The sequence below is a fragment of the Ochotona princeps genome, chromosome 21, assembly GCF_030435755.1.
Source record: "Ochotona princeps isolate mOchPri1 chromosome 21, mOchPri1.hap1, whole genome shotgun sequence".
NCBI classification, from domain to species: domain Eukaryota; kingdom Metazoa; phylum Chordata; class Mammalia; order Lagomorpha; family Ochotonidae; genus Ochotona; species Ochotona princeps.
Genome location: NC_080852.1, coordinates 35212487 through 35234880, shown reverse-complemented (window position 1 = coordinate 35234880; position 22394 = coordinate 35212487). Strand labels below are relative to the sequence as shown.

The following is a 22394-nucleotide window of genomic DNA, read 5'->3' as shown; positions in this document are numbered from 1 at the left end:
GTATAGGAAGTCATATGCAGCAATCAAACTGCACAAAGAAATCAATAGCCTCCAAATGGAAAGAACTCACATTAGCATGTTTGAGATGATTGTAAATTAAGAAAAACAAATACTCCAACAAAAAAATGTTAGCACTCACATATTCAATAAGGCTGAAGATAAAAAATCAGTTTTAGACACCAAAAACAAAAGTCCTGAGAAATAAGTCAAGAAAGCAGTCCTATTTCCAATACATTTTTAAAAAGTACCTAGGAATAAAGCTAATCAAGCAAATGAGTGACTTCTGCAATAACCAAACACCAATAGAACCACAAAACATAAACACACAAAAAAGATCACCACTGGAAAAAAAAACTTATATAAATATCCATATTACCCAAAGCAATCTATAGATTCAATAATATTGCTGTCAAATTTTTGTAAACAATGTTCTTCACAAATCTAGAAAATACAATCACATGTTCATATGGAACACAAAAGACAAATAGAGGAGACCTTGAGTGAAAAGAACAGAAATTGGAGGCAATCCAATGCTTAACTTCAAATCACTCCACAAAGATGAAATAACAAGAAAAGCGGGGCACCAGCACAAAAATCAGACACAATGGTGTGGGTATTGTGGCACAACAGGTCAAGATGCTGCTTGGCACACCAACATTCCACTTCCAAGTGCTTGGGATCAGGCCAGCTTTTGTTTCTGACCCAGCTTCCTGCTAGTTCACTTGGGAAGCAGCAAATCACGGCCCGAGTGCTTGGGTGCCTGCCACCCACATGAGAGATTCCCATGGAGTACCTGCTGCAGGCTTCACCTCTGGTGGTTGTCAGCACGTGAGGAACAAACCAGAGGGTTGTTCTCTTCCTTAGAAATAAAAACATACATGCAGCAGAGAACAGAATGGAGAATCCAGAAACAAACCCATGTGCACTGCCCTCTGATTTTTACTGAAGACAGCAGCAACATGCAGGAGGGACAGTCGGCAATAAGCAGTACTAGGGAACCGCATTTCCACATGTGGAGCTGAATTAGTTTTATCTCTCAATTATACACACAAAAAACCCAAAATATCGAAGACACAACTATAAGCCTTAAGCTCATAAAACTACTTGAAAATAAGAGAATTACTTAAGACATTGGTCTGGCAGATTTAAAAGCAATTGACAACGGAACCATAAACAAAATACAATGTTTCTTCACAGTAAAAAACAAACAAAACTGAGTTAAGCATTTATGGAATGAGAAAAGATCTTTGTAAATTCTTACTCAAGAGATTAATAGCCAGATATGTAAGGAACACAACAATAACCCAATTTTAATATGCAAATATCACAATGTGTTATCACCACACTCCAGTTGGAATGGTTATTGTCAAAAAATAACAACACTGCTGGTGAGGATACATGGGGAATTGTCAGGCAAATCCACATCATCATAGGGAAAAATCTTTGGTGGCCCCTCACCAACCCAGAACTAGAAACGCCACAGCATCTAACGGTCACACAGGCTCATGGCCGGATGAGCTGAAACCAGTCTGCCAAGACACCTGCACCGTGTGTACTGGAGCACCGTGTGTACTGGAGCACCGTGTGTACTGGAGCACGGTTCACGGCCAAGGTGGTGGGTCCCCAGGTCTCAGTCGTCAACAGAGGGAAGAACACAAGGCAGGCAGAGCGTGCTGCACAGCCGACCACTGTTCAGGCGTAAAGAGTGCAGCAGGGGTGGCAGTGAGGGTCATCATGCTCAGTCAGGCACAGGAAGACAAAGAGCTCATGTTGAGCTCACCAAAGTAGACAGAACAACAGTGGTTCCCCAAGCCCAGGAAGGAGCAGGGTGGCGGAGGAGAGGGGGTAAGTGGGTCGTGGTACAGGGCTGGCAGTCGGACACACAGAACTAACTCCATTGTTCTATGGCACATCAGGATAGCGATGATTGTCAATCATTAATTGAACACTTCAAAGCAGCTAGCAATTTCAATGTTCCCAACACGAAGTAATGTCTGAGGTGACGGGCATTCTAACTGAAATTTCACAATGTCTATTAAAACCTCCCAGTACAACCACAGTATTGCAACATAGAATACGTTAATACTGAAAAAAAAAAAACCTTGCTGGTACAGAATCACTTCAAAAAAGAAAGCATCAGCAGCACTTTGAAGACCAAACAGAGCTTGAATTAGTAACCCAGACAACAGCAGGTCCTTAGGAGGCGCACCTGTTCACCCGGAGGAACTTGGTTTCATTTGTTGGGAGTTTATCAATCAAAAGGTGTTGCCAGATTTTGAACCCGAATGCAACCTCAGCAGAGCAAAGCTCATGGCACCCCTAGTTGCCCAGTGACCCATTTCCTGCGTGCAGTCAGACCTGGGAGCAGGTGCTACTCATAGCTAAGACGCCAGCTTCCCACATCCCAACCCGCTAGGGCTTCTGACTCCAGCTTCCTGCCCACGCAGACCCCAGGAGGCAGGTGTGACCACTCAGGGACCAGATCACAATGAGAATGGACTCCTTGGTTGGGCCCAGTGACCCCACAGCCAGGCCTTCGGGTGCAAGTGGGGAGTTTGGCCAGGGGATGGGAGCTTCACTTCTCTCAACTCCTCTCCTCCCCCTGCTCTCTCTCACATAAATGAAGTTTAATAATAACATTTTATAAAGACTGTTAGAAGCAACCATTCTGTTCACTTGTTCGACCGTTTGTAGGACCTCAGACCCTCGGAAACCGCGCCCCCAGACCTCACTAAACAGGGAGAACAACCACAAAAGCCAAACCCTGGACTCTCTAGTTAACAGCTCAGCCAGAAAGCAACGCATCCCTCCGTGCCGTGGCCCTGCCATGGGCCCCCAGAAACCAGCGCTCAGCCCCATGGCCAGCCAGAGAACCCCCGAGAGACGCCAAGAAAGGGCCCCACAGCCTGGCAGGAGAGGAGCCTGAACAGGAGTCCAGATGGGGCCCAGAACCCTTCCACCCAGAAGCCAGGGCCGCGGGGCGCACTTCCAGGAGCCTCCTGTCGCCCACCTGGCACGCGTGGGACTCACACCCCGCTCCCCACCTGCCGGCCACCTACCTGGGCACCTGAGCTGCGAGCCTTGCCAGTTCCCCAAGTCCTGGCAGCCGGTTTCTCCCGGGAGGTCCCGCGGGGTCGCGGGGTCGCTGCAGGTCGGGGTCCTGGCGCACGGGCAGGCGCGGGCCGTCCCGGTGGGAGCCGGAGGCCGCAGCGCAGGGTCAGCCCCGACCAGCGCCGACCACCTGAGCTCAGCTGCGTCTGGGCGGAGACCAACCACGTGGCGGCTCAAGTAGCTGAGCGCTGAGTCCGCGTTCCTCCCTCACTTGTGAGGTGGAGGGTGCATTAGCACCCACCTGAGGACGCCCACACTCCTCAGCCTTTCCTGATCTGCTTAATGTCACGGAAATAAGTACACCTTTTCTTATAAAAGAAAAAGAGTAGGCGTGGTTATTGTCATCTCGCATAAAGCGGATTTTAAGTGAAAAAATAAAAAGCCTCTTGGAACAAGACATATTATTATAAATACGAGGAGGAATTAGATGATTTTTGGCTGCAAACGCTTACATTTAGGGGGAGAGGCTCTCGAATGAATAAACCTAACTTCGCACCTGAAGGAATTGGAGAGAAAAGATAAAACCAACCCTCCCTCCAACTCCCACAAAGGGAGAAAAAGCCTGAAGGAATGAACAGATTAGCAAGGAACCAAATGGGCAACATTAAAACAAGGGAAGGAAACCAACTGGATTCCTCAGGAGCAGCGGCAAAGCTACAACTTTTACCTGAGGTGAAGGGAGACGTGGTAAACAGCTGAAGCAGAAGATGGCGCTGAGGAGGTCGCCACCAAGTTCACGGGAATACTAACGATCTAACGGATCCCTTGGCACGGCTGCATGCCGAGAAGGTAGACAGCCTGAATAAAAACAACACATCCCTAGAAATACAACAATGACCAGCACTGACTGTGAGGGGTGTAGAAAATCCAGACACAGATCTGAGGACCGAGCGTGAAGTGGGCAGGATCGAGCTGGACTACAACACCCGTTGGTTCGTGTGGAAGACAGGGCTGGAAACAGAACTGACCCAGCAATAGCAACGACCAGCATGTGCATAAGCTGATTGGCACGACGGACGGTGTTGGACCTGTACTAGCAAACTCATGCAAGAATCAGGCCTGGGATCATCTCAGATGAAGTTTCTTTGGCGATCCCTCCAACTGAACTGCTGATCTCAGAATCCCAACCATGAAGAGACTGTCAGCCAGTGGATTCTGAATAGGTAATTTGTTTCATTGCAATTGGAACGGCGAGATTGGCAGCAATCCAGAACTGCTCAACTATCAAAACTGCTTGAGCAGGACCCTCGGAGTGCACCTCACGTTGGGGATTGGGATGGATGGGAGGCTGGGTGGGCCTTTTCCCTTTGTTTCTCCCCTGACCCTAGATACAAGGAAAAAATGATATTAGTGTGGAAACAATGGTATTACCCATTTTCACCCTGTAGCCCTTGACCCTTTGCACCCTAATCAACTAAGTAAGATTATTTTAAAAATAATTTAAAAAATAAATAAATTTTATGATACAATTCTATAGGCTCTGGGATTTCCCTTACCCCCTCCCAAAATTCCCTTCCCCAGATTGGTTTCTCATATATTATTACAATAGTATAGTCCTTCATAAGCAGTCGTAAATCCATCATTCTGTTTCACTGTATCGTAACATTGAGGAAAATGACAGAGAGTCCAAGCTTCCAATTGTCAAGGTATGTTTAAGAGTTTCATTGGTAGTCCATCTTTGGTTCGGAAGTAGAGATGCATTCTGCATTGTATCTTCACATCTGCATTTGATAGTCTCTATTACAGCTACTATTCATTTCCTTAAATGAAAAGACATAAAATCAATAACAGGAGTAAAGTTTAAAAAATTTACAACACCATGGAATTAAATAACAAGCTACTGAATAACGAGTGTGTTGATCAAGAAATGAAAAAGAAAACAAAAAACCTTGGAAAAAATGATGCTACTGCATGATCTGTTAGTCAGTGGACAATTTAATAAAAGAAACTATTTTGAAGAAATGAAAATAAAAACAAAAATTCCAAAACCCATGAGTTGCAGCAAAAACAGTATTGAAAGGGCTCTCAATTTTGTATTTTGCATAAAGCCTGCCTTATATCAAAGAGAACATATGATATTTGTCCTTTGGGGATTGACTTACTTCACCTAGCATAATGGTCTCCAGTTGGGACCATTTGGTTGTAAATTATAGAATTTTATTCTTTTTAATGGCTGAGTAGAATTCTATGAAGTAGATGTATCAGTTTCCTTATCTATTCGTCTTTGGATGGGCATTTGGGTTGTTTCCATGTCTTTGTTATTGTAGATTTTGCTGCTGTGAATTTAGGATTACAGGTTACTGTCTCACATGCAGATCTCATTTCCTTTGGATATATTCCCAGAAGTGGGATAGCTGGGTCATATGGCAGATCAATTTTCAGCTCTCTTAGCACACTCCATATTGATTTCCACAGTGGCTGCAGTAGCCTACACTCAACAGTGAAGAAAACTTTCTCCCCACATCCACACCAGTAGAGTTCTGAATGTAGGCCAATCTCATTGGAGTTAGGTGGAACCTCAATGTGGTTTTCACTTTTATTTCCCAGATAGCTATGGAGCCGGAGAATTTTTTTCATATGTCTATTATCCATTTGAATTTGTTCTTATGAAAAATGTCTGTTCATTTCCTTCAACTTTTTCTTCACCGGGTTATTTGTTTTGTTGCCACTGGGTTTCTGAAGTTCTTTGTAAATCCTGGATATTAGTTCTCTGTCGGTTGTGTAGTATGCAAAGATCTTTCCCCATTCCATTGGTTTTTTTCCCTCACTTTGTTGATCGTTTCCTTTGCTGTTGCAGAAGGGATTTTTAGTTTGATGTAGCTCCATTTGTTTTGGCTTTCACTACCTGTACTTTTGGTATTTTTTTCAAGGAGCCTTTCCCAATTCCTACATTTTGAAGAGCATTTCCTATGATTTCCTTTCCTTTAATAGTTTGATGGTTTCTGGATACAAATTGAGGTCCTTGATCCATCTAGGGCTTATGTTTGTATAAGGTGACAGGTGTGGGGGGGTCTTGCTTCTTACTTCTACAAACTGTTATCCAAATTGTCCCAACATCAATTGTTGAAGAGACCAGACTTTTCCTCTGGATTATTTTCAGTTCTATTGTCCAAGATTAACTGAACACATGTGGACTCCCTTCTGGGATTTGCATTCTGTTCCATTAATTTTCTCTGCTTCTGTACCAGACTGTTTTGATGACTACTGCTTAAGTATCTGTCTTGAACTCTGGAATTATGATTCCTCCAGCTTGATTTTTATTCTTCAGAATACCTTTGGCTACTTGTGGTCTTTTGTGGTTTCAGATGAGCTTTTGTATTATCTTTTCTATTTCTGAGGAGAATGTTTTTGGAGTTTTGATTGGGATCACGATGAATCTGTATATTACTTTGAGTATTATGGACATTTTGATTATGTTGATCCTGCCAATCCAAGAACATGGTAGGTTTTCTCATGTTTTAGTGTCTTCTTCTGTTTCTTTTTCAAATGTTTTGTCATTTTCATAATAGAGGTCTTCCACATATTTGGTTAGGTTGATTCCAAGGTATCTGAGATTTCTCTCTGCTATTTTAAAGGGAACTGTATTTACAATTTCTTTTCTCAGCCAGGGAGTTATTTGTGTATACAAGGTCAATCAATTACATTCATTAATTTTGTATCCTGCTACCCTGCCAAATTCTCTTATGAGATCCAATATTCTCTTGATTGAATGTTTTGGTACTGCTGTGTAGCAAATCATGTCATCTGTGTACAGGGCTCAATTTAATTCCTCAGTTCCAATTTGAATTCCTTTAATTTTTTTTTCTTGCCTAACAGTTCTGTCAACGATTTCCAATACTATATTGAATAGCAGTGGTGAAAGTAGACCTCCTTATTTAGTTCCAATTCTTAGTGGAAAAGCTTCCAGTCATTTTCAATTCAGCATGATGCTGACATGAGTTTCTCTTATATTGCTTTGATTGTGTTGCAGAATGTTCCTGCTATGCCTATATTTCTTAAGGTTTTTAGCATGGAGTAATATTGGATTTTGTCAAATGCCTTCTCTGCATCTGTTGAAATGATCATATGGTTTTTTTATGACACATTTTTATGGAAAAGTCAGATACAAAGACGATGGGAGAAAGAGAGGAAGATCTTCTGTCCATTGATTTACTCCCCAAGGGGCTGCAACAGCCTACACTGAGCTGATCCGAAGCCAGGATCCCAGAGCTTCTTCCAAGCCTTCCATGAAGGTTCAGGGTCCCAAGGCCTCTGTGCCATCTTTGCCTGCTTTGCCAGGTCACAAGCAGGGAGTTGGATGGGAGGCAGGGCTGCCAGATTAAAACTGGTGCCCACATGTGATCCCAGGGCATGCCAGGAAGGACATCAGCTGCTAGGCTACCATGCCGGGCCACACTGAACTCATCTTTAAACCCAAATTCTCTTTCTGCACCTTCTGGAACTCCTATGACTCTTATTTTGGCCTTTTTAATAGTGTCTCTCAATTCTTGAATACTTTTCTTAGCTTGATTCAGTTTCCACCTCTTTAATTGTTTCCCCATTCTGGCAAGAAATATTTTCCAATTCTGAGATCCTTTCTTTTGCCTCACTCATTATATTATTGAGATTTTCCACTGAATTTTTAATTTGATCCATTGTTCTTAATTTATAATATATCAACTTTCATTTGACTCATAGCTGTAGTTTCCTGTATAACATATTCCCTAAATTCCTTGAACTCCTGTATGTGATTCTCATTGTTGATAAGATAAAATAAGTTTTTAAAATTCTTTATTCCCCATTTTCTCGATGTCTTGCTCAGTTAACTCTGATGTTGACGAATGCTTTTGCTCCTTTGCAGGGGAGGCATCAGTAATATTTATTGTATCTCTGCCCTTGGTCATTGCTAATCTGGCTAGGAGATTCCTCTCAGGGCTGGCCTCTTAGCTGTGTTGTACACTGTTCTTTTTTTATGGAGCTGTATCCTTCCTTCCAGCAATGTTCAGTCCCAGGTTCTTGTGCTAGGCTTCTACCACAGTCTCCATTACGCTGCTTCTGGAACACTACTCCCCAGCCCCTGTGATTCCATGCTGTAGCTGTACATTTGTCTGCATAGCTTTTCTCCCACTCCCACCTCCAGCAATGCCTGGGATAAGGGAGATGCCAGCGGTCCTAACTCACTGGATGCTGGCCTTGCCAGAACCTGCTGGCTAGTAGGTCTGAGGGCCACCCAGACCTATTTTGGTTGGAACCATAATGCCTGATTAGCCCATTGGACCAATGCAATGCACGAAGCCAGAATTGATTTTGCTATTGGTTTTGTGCTTGCAAAGCTCCAAATTTCATTCCATTTAATGGCTAAGTAGTATTCTATAGCATGGATATACCACATTTTCTTCATTCACTCCTCTTTTGACAGGATAGGTGCTAAAATTTGCTGGGTTTTATTCTATCAACTTTCAGAGTTTGTTAACTAAGCTTGTCTATGAACTAAAACTTTCTATATTCCATGAAACATGGAGTTTGCAAATAAGTAAGAGTACAGGAGTATGTGTCTTGCCAGCTCCTTCACTGGCAATCATTGTGGTCCAGGTGATCTCCAAATTCCAGCAGATAGGCAAAATGTGGGAGATAAAGTGGTTAAAAGACAGCAGTGTCCCACACAGGAGTAGGGAGTGACAGCCCAGAGACCACAGGCTTTTGGCTCTCACCAGCACCTGATTCAAATGCACAAAGAAGGCAACAGAGTCTCAGAATCAGCCAGAATCAAGGGACCCTGCCCCTTCCTTTCTCACACTTGCTACTTCACTGCACGAGCCAACCTCCTATGCCCACAAATGGAAGGAAATGGAAAGACAGGGCAACATATACTTATAATTTTCCTTTTAGGCTTTTGTTATCATCAATAAACCAGGGGCAGAGATTGTTGGTAGTTGCCTGTGAGTCAAGGTGTAGCAGACACAGCTGGTTTTTGCAGCTCTTTCATTATCCTAGTACAAATAAAACCCACATGCGTGTGCAAACTACAGACTATGAACTAGATAAATTGTGAATTCCAGATGCAAGCCCAATGCTCTTACATGTTATTTAAAATTGACATGGTATAACTACAGACATGTATTGAAATATATGATAATAACATAAAAACATTAAATTATATTGAAAATATAATTAAAGAGCAAATAAAAGCACAACTGCACATCACAACTTTGATTTAGAATGGTGAGGGCACTTGTTTTCTGCTTGAACAAGGATCCTGACTTTTCAGTTTACTCCAGTCTCACCAATGACGTAGTCAACCAAACACAATGACAAGAAGTCTGACTCCGTGGAAAATCAGCTGAGTCTAGGACCCAGCAAAGTAAACACCAGAGGACACTGAACATCTTCCATCAGAAAGTTTTCCCAGAGCACGACAGTGGCCCTGGAACTCACCTCAAAGATCTCCCAATCGTCAAAGCAGAAACGACTGGAGCAGTAAAATGAATGACAAGGCAAGTGGTTCAAAGTACAAATATATAACCAACACTGACATTCACACAAAAAAGCATTGCAAACAAAATAAAAGGATTGCATACATACGTAAAATTAGGAGAAGAAAAAGTGAAACAGGATTAAAAACCATATGTTCAGATAGAGTCCCCTCCAGAAGGGGGTACATAATGCCTTCCCCTTGAGGGTGGGCTGGGCAGGGGTCTTGCTTCCACAGCAGAAAGCAGAAGGGTGACAGGGGGCTGCAGTTGCTTGAAGCTTCTGCTGCACTGTCCAGTCCACCCAAGGCCCACTGACGGCAGATTTCACATCGCACCAGGCATAGTTTGCAGTTTGTACACTTCCATTGGTCACCCTTTATATTTCCACTTCTTTGTAAAAATAATCTCTTCACCCATTTTATTTTTATTAACTCTACTTTTCAACCAGAGTCACAAAGGGGACCTTGAACATGAGAGCACAGGAAACAAAGTGAAGAGCCAGCAACACCCAGGGAGCAGGTGCTCCGAGAGAGAGTGGACCTGGGGGAGGGGACCCTCACACGCTGTGGGGAGATGAACTCAAGCCCCACATGCCACTGCACAGTGTGGAGAATGGAGGGGGGACTAAAGTGACCTCAGAATCACCATGGGGTTGATGGGGTGGGCCCTTCCTAATGAGTTCAACAAAATGAAATCAGAGTTTCTCCAGATCACTTTGTCTGACATCTCTGCTTTGGGAGAACAATCACATCTGAACCCAGGGTTCCTCCAATGCCAGGAACTCCTGGCTCACACCACATCGCTGCATCATGGTTTAGTCCCCATTGTTAGTGCCACAAGAGGTCAATATGTGGATTTCTCAGGGCATCAGCATGCAGTGCACAGGTTCCTTCTGCTGTGCAGAGGTGTGAGTTTCATCCCCTGAAAGATGTATACCACCAACCTGCAGGGGCTGCAGTTTTGAGTCCATGTGAATCAGTAGGCAGAAGATTTACCTAAAGAAATTTATAGAGAGAAGTAGAGAGAGAGAAAATCATTCAACCTCAGAAGAGATTTCTCTTTCTATGTTACTTAAGAGTAGAACGTGATACCTGAAACTAAGAGCTTGGACATCATGGAATCTATGACTAATGCCCCTCAGAAACCAGGTGATGTGTATGGGAATGGGTATAAAGAAGAGGCTGCCGTCCTACTGTAGCGAGGACTCTCAGCATCTGGGAACACTTAGAGGGCCTCAGCTGTCTTTCAGTACACAGCAGAGGTCTCACACAGTGTGGAAAAGGTTGGAACTTAGATGACAGTACTTGGTATGTCTAGCCTGGGCTGCTTCTGGTCCTCACACAAGTGTCGAGGACCTCAGAATAAAGTTTTGAGCATAGCTTAATCATCCACGAGAGACTATAGAAAGACGAAGAGACAGATGGCATGTTCCACTGGGAACTCCGTGTCCTCAGCTCCCCAGAAACATCTCATCACCTTTCTCAGACATCCACAGAGAGATGAGCTCAGGACGGCCTTCCCTTAAAACGCTGCAGGTTCCTCTCAGGTGCACGAATCCCCACCTGTGCTTCTGGTAAGCGACTCTTCCACAGATGGGGATCAGGGCTGGGTGGGCTCCTAGGCAGGGGAGGAAAGGGAGAAAATAGGACTAGAGTGAGGTTTTTAGAAGTCTCAAAAGAGATGAGGGCTCTGATAGTCTTCCGTGACTCACAGGTGTTCTCTGTGTAGCACAATGTGAAAAGTATCTTAGAATATTTGATCTTTTAATTTGGGAGCCAGTAAAACTTTTGCATTTATTCATATAGAACAGTTAACAGATCAATTGTAGTTTCCCATTCACTTCTCTGGGTGAAAAAATGTATTACTTGACTTTCAAAATGTACAGTTTCTAATTATTTTATAATACAACTCTACTCTCTCATAACCACACATCTCCCTGGTATCACCTATTGGATGAGTCTAACTCTAAGTTTTCATGTGATATTATCAAATCTATTCTTTTATGGAGTAGTTATAACTACCACTTAAAGTTATGTGAAAGTTTGTTTTAAAAAATAATTTTAAAAATGCTTTAGATGGACATGAGAATCTTTGTTCAAAACAACGTTTGGAAAAGTTAAGCATCAGCTTCTTACACACTGTCTACAAGTCTCAGAAAGAGGTTTCTTGTCCTTATAGTCACAAATGTCATATTGATAAAATCAGTTTTTAGCCAGTGAGGAAATTCCAAAGTAGAGGATGGGGAAACAAGGTTGAAATTACACTAAAAAGAAATAGAGAGACTATGTGAGGATTTATTCTTCCTACCAGCAAATTTTGAAAGAATAAAATCTCATAAAAAATTTTAAAGCCCCTCTCTGTTTTACTGATAAATAATCCACAAATGATTTTAGGAGGAAAGTCCAAATTAAAAATAATTTTTATATACATTGATGTCGATGCTGATTACTCATGCATGAGATATTATTGATGCAAGATTTATTGTTTCTGTATAATCTGTATTATCTATCATATGTTAATTGGAACAGATAAATGTTCCTTTTTAGGAAGATACAGACAATATGGAAAAGGACAGTGAAATTTGCTTCAACAGGAAATAGGCTGCTCCTACTTCACTTGATTGCAGAAGCCAATGCAGGACCGTCTTGTTAGTGTCTGTGAAACGCTGGAAGTTTTCAGTGAAAAACGCCCTCTGAATATTCCTGTGCTGTTCTGTGGGATAGCAAGAACTACTCTGATCGTAATTTTTCTCAGACTACACATAAAAACACTGGTGCCCTAAATACCCAAGGGTAAGCAAGCACTCTGAACTGTACTTTAAAATACTTTCAGCTTGCATCACAAATATTCTTAACAGAGTTCTCCAGTAAATAGCTGCCGTTCACTTACGTAAGTATTTCCCAAGGTTGTTGTTTGCTATTCATGTGTGTCACGGCATCTCTGTGCATCACACTAACACCTCTTTGGTGAAAACTTTGTGCTGTTGTTAGCTGTTCCTCCAAGGCTCTCTTCAGAAGTCTCCAGTTTGAGTTGTCTAATACACAAAGAGAAAAAGACACTTTAACCACAGAATTCCTAATATGTGTGCACTAAGTATGGTCACTGTCAGCTACCAGACCGTGATAGTAAACAGCTATACACCAATGACCAAAGTATGTTTGTGTGTGTCTAAAGCTTATTACAAGTGCTGGACATAAGTCCTAGTATTTACTCATCAACTCAGGCCTAAGACAGATGCACGATTACGCTCAGGCTACTGGGGAAAGAACATACGCCCTCCCTCTTCTTTCCCTCACCCTACATCTGTGCACCCACCAGGTCATAAATAGAAAACTTGCACTGGGGTCCCCTGCGGGTTTTCCTTCTTCTATCTCCACTTTCTGTTCTCTTCTGACCACTAGTTCAGGTGCATTGACCCAAGATTTTTTCATTACTTTATGATCAGTCTGATGATGCCATGACCACAGGATTTGGAGAAAGAATGTCAGAAGTGACTGCCTCCTTGTTTTGGGTGGCATAGGGAGTCCAATAGCATCCAGTTCCTCCTGAAGGGTGATTAGTCTTCACAGTCAATGAACGCCTAGTGGCAAATTCTCAGTGAAATACTGATGTTCTTTGACATGTCTTATTCCATGTATTCTTAGTTCTCCTAACTTTCTGACTTAACCTCTCCTTCCTCTCCTATGGTGTGCCCTGTCCCAATGAAAACTCTTTCAGAACTTTCTTCCATATCATTTGCTCTATGATCTATGTCCTTGCGTTCTATTAAAGGTCAGTTTGCTTTCACCTGCCTTGGGAGGCTTGATTCCTCAGGAGGGCAGGTTCCGTCTCAGCACTATCACTCCTAGGAGCCATATCAAGGAAGATCTCCTAGCTCTTCCTGGGCTCTCCTACACTATGCTGTGCTAGTCAGCATTGTGTACTAGGAGGAACAGTGGAAGAGAACTCACTAAGAACACCTGTTTTAGCTTCTTTTGTGAAACATTCATATCTTGGAAAGTGTTTCTCTAATGAAATGTCAGCTCTCAAATAGCTATCACTATGATATTGACATTCCTTTTCTTAGAATAATAAAGTAAGAGACAGACATACAGCATGTGATCCAGTGACAGTATTAGTGTGTACTCAGCAGTGTGGGGACAGCTGGGTAAGCAGACTCTGGTCTTTAGCCCCTTCTACTGGTCCTTCCGGCAATACTCAGTGGGTGCCCATGAATGCAGCCAAATGTGTCATTTCCTTGATCAACATTCAGATAAAATAGAAGTTTATCTGCTCCTTCGGGGCAATTTCCCTTAGAGATATGATCCATCCTTTGCAATCATATTTCCTGCCTTTCCATATACAACTCCCTGATAAACACTGAACTTCAGTAATGCCTCAATCACAACTGACCTCTATAAGATAACAGGTTAGTTTTATACTATCATGTATTCACACTTAGAAGGTTCTATTTTATAATCTGAATTAAAGCAAAGTCTACATAAGGAATTTTAACATGTTTGAATAAAATTGAATTAAAAGATGTTTATTTTTGCAAAATAAATTTTTAAATCTATGCAGTTTTTTCTATGCATAGTTTTTAATAGAAGCAATTTAATGAAAATTTTAGAGAACATTTTTCTATATAGAGCTAAATTTTCTTTTTTAAAACAATATTTCAATGTTTTTTTAAGTCCCAACATGATCCAAATATACCACGGAAATCCTCATATTTCAAATGACTTAAGAAAACAGAAATTTGGAACGTTTGCATTGCAAACTTTCGGTATTATATTAAAATATTTATATCTATCAGATATTACTTTAAAGCACGATCAGCGTATTTCATCTCACTTGCATGCATCGACATTCTCAGCGCAGGTAAACATGGCTGACTACTCAGAGCTGTGTGCTTAATGGAAACACGAAGACAGGTGCATGACAGGACAAGCGTTTCCCTGTTTTCTCCTGAGCACATCACAGGATCACACCTTATCTTGCCAAATGTATCAGTGGAGATGAGTATGTCACATATTTGATCAATTCTTTTTCCACAATCCAAGGTACAGAGATGAAGAAACTATGGAATAGAGGTTATTCAGAGCCTGCTTCTGTGGCATTCACTTCCTCCCACTCGTGTGGGCAGGGACAGAGCCAGCCACTTACGACTGCACTTTCTCAAGAATTGTTCATGAGAAAAAAGTTGTTGCTGGCCTTTTGAGAACAGTAATGGCTGCACTTTCTATAGTGATCATTGTTTCCTAGCCCCTGTATCTGTTTCATACATTTATCTGATCTTCTTGCGAGAATAGTCATTCTAATAAGTAATGTAAATAAGATGCTCACCTGTATAAATGCAGCAAATGGGGCTCACATGTTAAGTGACAACAGAGGGTTACACATTGAGTAATGTCAAATTATAGATTTAAATTTAGTCGATACTAACCAACATTTAATCTGTTATGTATTAAAACTATTTGAAAATAAATTAAACATGGAAAATAATACAACCATGCATACGGATATCCCATTGATGCTTGTTGCATTGGTCATCTGTTTCTACTTTCTATTTCTAAAATACCATTTGAATTCTCCAAAAAAAAAAATAACATTTTTACTATATGCCCAGAAATGTTTTGGGATTTTGGCCAATATAAAAAGAAATAACTCATTACACTGACTTTGAAAAAAATACTAAAGGTGAAACTCAGGATAGGATATACATTTCACACAATGGTATTTTTATCCTGCAGTTCTTCTGGGAGCTTGCTAATGGGAAATATTACCCAGTCAAGGTTGGCAGGTGTGGAGTTTGGAACAGAGTGGATTCCAAGAAGCTATAGAGTAAATTTCACTATTCCTGGGACTGATTCACACATTTTCATGAAGAAGTGGTTGTAGTTGAAATTGATAAATCAGTTAACATTTCTTAAAAAAATAAATTTCACTATTTTTTCCTCAGATATATACTATTGTTTTTTTCTCAAAAACATGAGTAAAAACAAAATGCTTCCCAGATTTATTGCCATACGAAATGCCGTTTTCTACGAAGTCAGCATTGGGATTCCAGCCAATGCCATCCTTCTGCTCTTCCACATCCTCATGTTCTTGCTAAAGCACAGACCCAAGCCCACCGACCTCACCATGGGGAACTTGGCCCTCATCCACTTGGTGATGCTGATCATCTCAGGGTTCATAGCCACAGATGTTTTTGGGTCTCAGGAACAATGGGATGACATCACATGTAAAGCAGTCATCTATTCCTACCGGGTACTACGAGGTCTCTCCCTGGGCAACACCTCCCTGCTCAGTGTCCTGCAGGCCATCACCCTCAGTCCCAGGAGCTCCTGGTTGGCCAAGTTCAAACAAACATCTTCCCATCACAGCCTGTGTGTCTTTGTCTTCCTCTGGGTCTTCAATTTGTCCATGAGTGCTTATCTCTTAATCTCTGTTGCTGCCACCACGAATCATACATCCAGGAGCTTTTTGTTTGCCACTAAATCATGTTCTGTTTGGCCACAGAGATACTTACCCAAGTACACATTTTCCATGTTGTGGATCTTCCGAGATGTGTCCTTCACAGGGCTCATGGCCCTCTCCAGTGCCTACATGGTGACCCTCCTGTGCAGGCACAAGAGGCAGTCCCGGCACCTTCACAGCACCAGCCCTTCTCCAAGAGCCTCCCCAGAGCTGAGGGCCACCCGCACCATCCTGCTGCTCACAAGTGTCTTTGTGCTCTTTTACTTGACAGACTGTATTGTGTATTCCCTCTCAGGAATGTGGTGGAACAGTGACCTCATGCGTCTGAGTGCCCAGATATTGCTGGGCAATGGCTATGCCACCATTGGTCCCTTGGTGTTAATTAGCAGTGAAAAACGAATGATCATCTTTTTCAAATCCATGTAAAAGAAAGAAAGAAATTATTCAGGGGAAAAATAACATGTCTTTAGATGAGCAAAATTTTTACTTCAAAATGATTCATGATTGCCTGCCAAATATGCTCTCTAGGTTCACTGAAATTTATGGAGTTTAGATTTCTGTATATGTGAAACTATTCACTTTGGTGCATGTTGACAAGTAAATGATAGAGCATTTAATCCTACATTGTTGAGAAAACCCAAGGGCTGAATTCAAATAAGACACATAACAACTAGAGCTTACACTGACTTTCAAGCTTGAAGGGATTCAAAACAATGATTTTGGGATGGATGTTGAGTCTGGAAAGATGGGGGGAATGGATCCTAAAGAGACCCAGGGAGCACCAAGGAGGTGAATGTGGTTACAGTGTCACCCAGGGATATATGCAGAGAGCTATCATTCAGGAAAGCAGTTACTACAAAAGAACATCGAAACAGACACACAACCTGCAAAGAGATGGACTTAGTCATCCCAATGTACCACAAAGAAAGTACATAACTGAAAAATTCACCAATCCTATCAAGTGCTCATGAACATACACTCATTGTACTCATACTGGTCTGTTTTACATTGCATTAAAAATGTTCTGGGGTGGGCCCGGCGGCGTGGCCTAGCGGCTGAAGTCCTCACCTTGAACGCCCCGGGATCCCATATGGGTGCCGGATCTAATCCCGGCAGCTCCACTTTCCATCCAGCTCCCTGCTGGTGGCCTGGGAAAGCAGTTGAGGACGGCACAAAGCCTTGGGACCCTGCACCTATGTGGGAGACCTGGAAGAGGTTCCTGGTTCCTGGCTTCGGATCAGCGCAGCATCGGCCCGTTGCAGCTCACTTGGGGAGTGAATCGTCGGACTGAAGACCTTCCTCTCTGTCTCTCCTCCTCTCTGTATATCTGACTTTGTGATAAAAAAAAAAAATAAATCTTTAAAAAAAAATGTTCTGTGTTATGTTTTGAATGTTATATGTTGTGTATAAACTAAAATTGAAGTATAGGTGAGGTGGTCACAGAAGGTGGCTGGGAACCCGCATTTACTTTTAACATATTGGTTACTCATTACTATGTCAATTAATTCCATAATGATGTAAATTTTTGCTGATGGTATGTTGGAGCTTTCAATTGACTGGGGTGATACTCTGCTGGCTCTGTCATCAGACCAGAGAGGGTATACCTAAGAAGCCGTTGAACTTGATGGGACAATAAGATGCTGGACTCTATGTTTGGTATACGCTTGCAATGGGGAAATCTCAACTGAACTTGAGCTGTGGTTATGCAACAAGGTGGAGGAATCCACCATGGTGGGAGGGTTTGGGGAGGGGTGGGGAGAACCCAAGTATCTATGTAACTGTGTCACATAATACAATGTAATTACTGAAGTTAAATAATAAATAATTAAAAAAATATATATATATAAAAAAAAATGTTCTGGGGCTTGTGCTTTAGCTTAGCAAGTTAGGCCACTGACTACAATGCCAAGCATCTCATATGCATGCTGGTTCAAATCCTGGTTGCCACACTTCTGATCCAACTCTGCCAATGTGCCTGGTAAGGATGCGTAAGATGGCACTTGGGCCCCTGCTCCACATGGGCAACCAAGAACAACATCCTGGGTTCTGCCTTTGGCCTGGCCCCGTCCCAGTCACTGTATTGATTTGGAGAGTGAACCAGCTGATGCAAGATCACTTTAACTGTCTTCCTTCTCTGTGTGTGTGTGTGTATGTATGTATGTATGTAACTGTGAGGCGCAGTTGCTAAGCACCATACAGACAAGGTTGGTCTGTAGCTTGAGCAGGATCATTCTGGGAAAGATTCACAAGGGTGAGATAGAGCACTCACTGCAGGGGAGCCCCCACACTGTAAATGGAGTGGGGTCTGTGGTTCAGCTTCCCACCTGGTGGCCTAGTCTCTGCATCTGTTAGGATGGGAGAAAAGGCTGGGGCACTGGGGTCCTGGTGTTATACAAAAGGAACTGACAAGTGCAGACCAGGAAGATGGGCAACAACTGGGTCACGGGTATCGTCCTAGGGTTGCCCTTGTGTTTTTGTTCTTGTTTACATTGGGGAGTGATAAGAAATAATCACAATAAGAAAAAAATATATATATATATATTTCCCAAAAAATACCAAACTTCATCCTATTCCCCATGAACTTTTTGAAGTATGTATAAGCATACTTCAGACAAAGAAACATCATACTCACAGACACACTCAGAGAAACACTGTCATTTGTGACAACAGGGTCAGGCCTAGCAGACATTATACCAAGAAAAGTAAGCCAGGTGAGAATCAAGATATGTGGGCCAAACTCCATGTAATTACAAGTCCTGCTGGTTAGCTTAAGAATTGGGGTGATGAGACATTCAAAATGGCAGAATAGAGTAAGAACATGTTTAAACAAATGGAGAAACATTAGCCGGTGTGAAGCTGAGAGGGCACATTCCAGGAAATAGAAGAGGACAGAACAACAGCAGAGGGACATCTGGAGATGGACAGGTACGGGAAAGCAGCGGATAAAATGGTATAGTGTTGCAGTGACCGATACCTTAGCAGCATTCAGCAAGTGAGAATCTGAACTACACCAGCAGCTGGGACTCCGCCAGTAACAAGGTGGGAAGGGACTTTCACCAGGAGCTCGGGAGATAAACCGAGACAAAAAACTGCCCATCCTGCTAGTCTGTTTGATTTGATCAGGAGCAGAGACAGAGCGGCAAGTCCCAGATGGGCGGTGCAGGAATAGGGTGGATTTCATAGCCCAGTCTACCTCCTAGAGCCATATTGGGAGCCATTTTGTTTAAGGAGACAAGGGCTGTGGGGCAGGACTGCGCATGCACTGAGCCGGGAGTGAACTCATTTCTGGCTCAGTAAACAACAACACAGCATCCTACAGGTTCCACCCAAGATATGTCCAGGTAGCCCTCAGACCTGATGGCCAGCAGATCTCCAGAGATGGAGAACGGCCACCCAATATCATCCCAGGATCCCCAGAGATAGAGAACGGTCACCTGATGTCATCCTTTGATCTCCAGAGATGGAGAATGGCCACCGATGTCATCCCAGGATCTTCAGAGAGGGAGAATGGCCACCCGATGTCACCCCAGGATCCCCGATGTACAGTATGTTCTGAGGGTCCACACAGTCACAGAGGGGACCTAGAACCTGAGAGCACGGGAAATAGAGCACAGCACCAGAAACACCCAGGGAGAGAGGAGACCTGGGTGGGAGGGGACCCTCACACGCTGTGGGGAGAGGATCTCGGAGCACCAAGGGCCACTGCACAGTGTGGAGAGTGGGGGAAGTAAAGTGACCTCAGAATCACCATGGGGTTGATGGAGTTGGCCTCTGCTGACCCTCTCACTCACAGAAAGTTTTGAGCTCAGGTCTCCCCAGATGGCAATTATCCAGGAGAAAATAGAGAGAGACACGAAGATGGGGGACATGCCTGCTGGGGACTTTGTATTCTGTGCTCCCGAGTGGGGTCATGTCAGCTCTATGCAGACACCTACACGACATCCACAGAGAGATGAGCTCAGGACAGCCTTTCCTTAAAGTGCTGCAGGTGTTTCCCAGGTGCATGGAATCCCCTTCACGCGCCTGGCTGGTGAGTAGCTCTTCAGTGCACAGACAGGGACGAGGCACAGCTGGGCCACTGAGCAGGGACAGAGGGGGCACCGCGCCATGGAGAGGAGGGTGGAAAATTCAGAGAAGACATCGGCCCCACTTGATTTTGTTCAGCCCAGAGACGGTCTCTGTGGAAAGCAATGGGGAAGGCTGCTTCTTCAGGATTCAGTTCTTTAATTTCCAGATACCTAAAAACTGAGGATTTTCTCAGAAAATAAGTAGTTGTAGGTTTCCAGTTGTTTTTCTCACTAAGACACTTTTTGGGGACTGGCGGTAGTGAGACTCAAGCCCCATATTGTGCTATCTTGGGAGTTTATGTTATCTTTGGAGGTGTTATTAGGCACACACATGTGCAGAAGGAATCCATATGCTTTAATTACTATTTCTATTAGGTATAGTGCTTTGCCTTCCTTAATTTCACCAGCCAAGCGGCACTATTAATTCTATTTTTGCTGTATTTTTGCCCATAAAAATTTCCATATCAAATTTTAAAAAGAAAAAGAAAAAAACTGTAACCTCATTTCACCGAGTAAAATAGACCAGTATTTTTTCTGGAAACATTCTTTTTCCTGCTTGAATGTCACAGTTTTTTGAGTGAATGGTGACACCCTAAAGCCTGTACTCCACAAAGCAGATGACTCCAGTGTGAGAACAGACACGATGTGCAGTAATTCCATTCAATATTAGAAATCAAGGGAAGGTGATGGAAGCTGTCGCTGCACAGCTCACAACACCCAGGGGCGCTATCTCCAAGAGCTACAGAGGGAGAGGACCTGCTTCCATCGGCCCCTTCTCTCTGCACTGTCTCCTCAACTACACCCTCTCCCAATTCGTCAGCAACCTTTCGGGCACTGGAACCTCATCCTGCCCAGTCTGGGTTTAGGCTTCAGATTCTCCACAGTGACATCTCAATATGGGACACCGTGTCCTTCTCTTGTCTCTCAGAGAGCGTGATGATGGAAGAAAGCCAGGGCTGCTCAGACAGAAGACCACTCACGCCCCCACCTCCATCTCTGGTGCAGTGAGCAGGGCTTCAGCAGGATTCCTGTTTCCAGTAAGGAAAATGCCCGTCGTAAGTGCTCAGGGTGCCTGGTCTACAGTCTTCAAACAGTCCTCTCCCTTATCCTGACCTATGCGGCTCTGGCAATGATTCTGTCTGCAAATATGAGTCTGCAGCTGTGCTTCCAAGCCTTTCTGCTGCAAAAATGATGGCTAGTGTCCCCTGGGATTATTTTAGAAACAGCTGCCCAGTGTGTTTCTCGCAAATGCTCCTGGGCTCCTGCATTCCATGGCATCCTTGTACACAACCCCGACATCCATGCAGGGATGCTCAGTCCCACATCCACATGCACAGAGCATGGCCAATCTCACCGGCCCCCACCCTGACCCACACTTCTCTTGTCCAATTTCCCTGTAAGCTACAGCATGTAACTACAGCAAGGACCACAGGGTCAGGACGTAGACATCGAGTGTCACAATGATGACAGTCCACTGTGCACTCATTCATGCATGCTGGGCATAAATCACACTGAGTGTGAGCACAGTTCCATTCAGACTGCAGGCAGGAGCAGGTAGGGCCCCCCCCTCATTTCCCACGGACCTGAACACACACAAAGTCATTAGCACCCAAGACTGTCTTGGAACTGCCAAGGGGGTTCCTCCACCTGTCACATGACCTCAGAGGACCTGGCTGGGTATGGGTCACTAATTTGGAGCCTACTGAGTGACTGTCCACTCTTGGGTACTCATAGGAGGCCATGATGTCTAGAGTGACTGCATCCTTGCTCCTCCTGGGGAGTCTCCACTGAGCTGCAGTAGTTCTGACTGCATCCTCAACTTCCCCATCAGCTACACTACAGGGTGCCCAGGTCCTCCTTCCTTCATACATGCTTCTTTCTGGAAACTGACCACTTTGCTTTCCCTCCTGTTCCCCACAGTTGCTCTTCTTGGAAATTCCACGTTGTTCTCCCTGTGATGTGTGTTATTTTGTACTGATGTCAGATCTCTCTGCGGGCCTCCTGTGTATAAACAGTGATTTTAATGCACACACGGTACGTTCTGCCTCATAGCTGGAGTCCTAATTTCCTCAATATGAATGCCACCTCTTGCCTTGTGTACATTCCCGCTTTTCCTAAGACACTGATGTTTGTGGCACTACTTGCTCTTAAGTAACACTGGATGTAGGAGGTCACAGCCAACTAACTACACAGCGAGCTTCACACCATTTTGTGTGCAAGTCCTAAAATCAACATGACACTGAATTAAATAAAAGCTGGATTTCACAGAAAATTTCAGAACAGCTGAAAAATGCTATTTACAAAC

The 22394-nt window shown here is 43.4% G+C and overlaps 1 protein-coding gene and 1 long non-coding RNA gene across 2 annotated transcripts in view; one reads left to right on the top strand and one right to left on the bottom strand.

Annotated features, from left to right (window-relative positions):
* Positions 1–4566: 4566 nt before the first annotated feature.
* Positions 4567–22394, bottom strand: part of LOC131482901 (uncharacterized) — a 34143-nt gene continuing 16315 nt past the window's right edge. Inside the window, exon 4 of the long non-coding RNA XR_009247397.1 lies at positions 4567–4871. This is a non-coding gene — a long non-coding RNA (uncharacterized LOC131482901). The remainder of the gene's footprint in view (positions 4872–22394) is intronic.
* LOC101516819 (vomeronasal type-1 receptor 90-like) lies at positions 15534–16448 on the top strand. The gene has a single exon (XM_012925927.2). It carries the CDS (start codon positions 15534–15536, stop codon positions 16446–16448), a length of 915 nt encoding a protein of 304 aa, XP_012781381.2.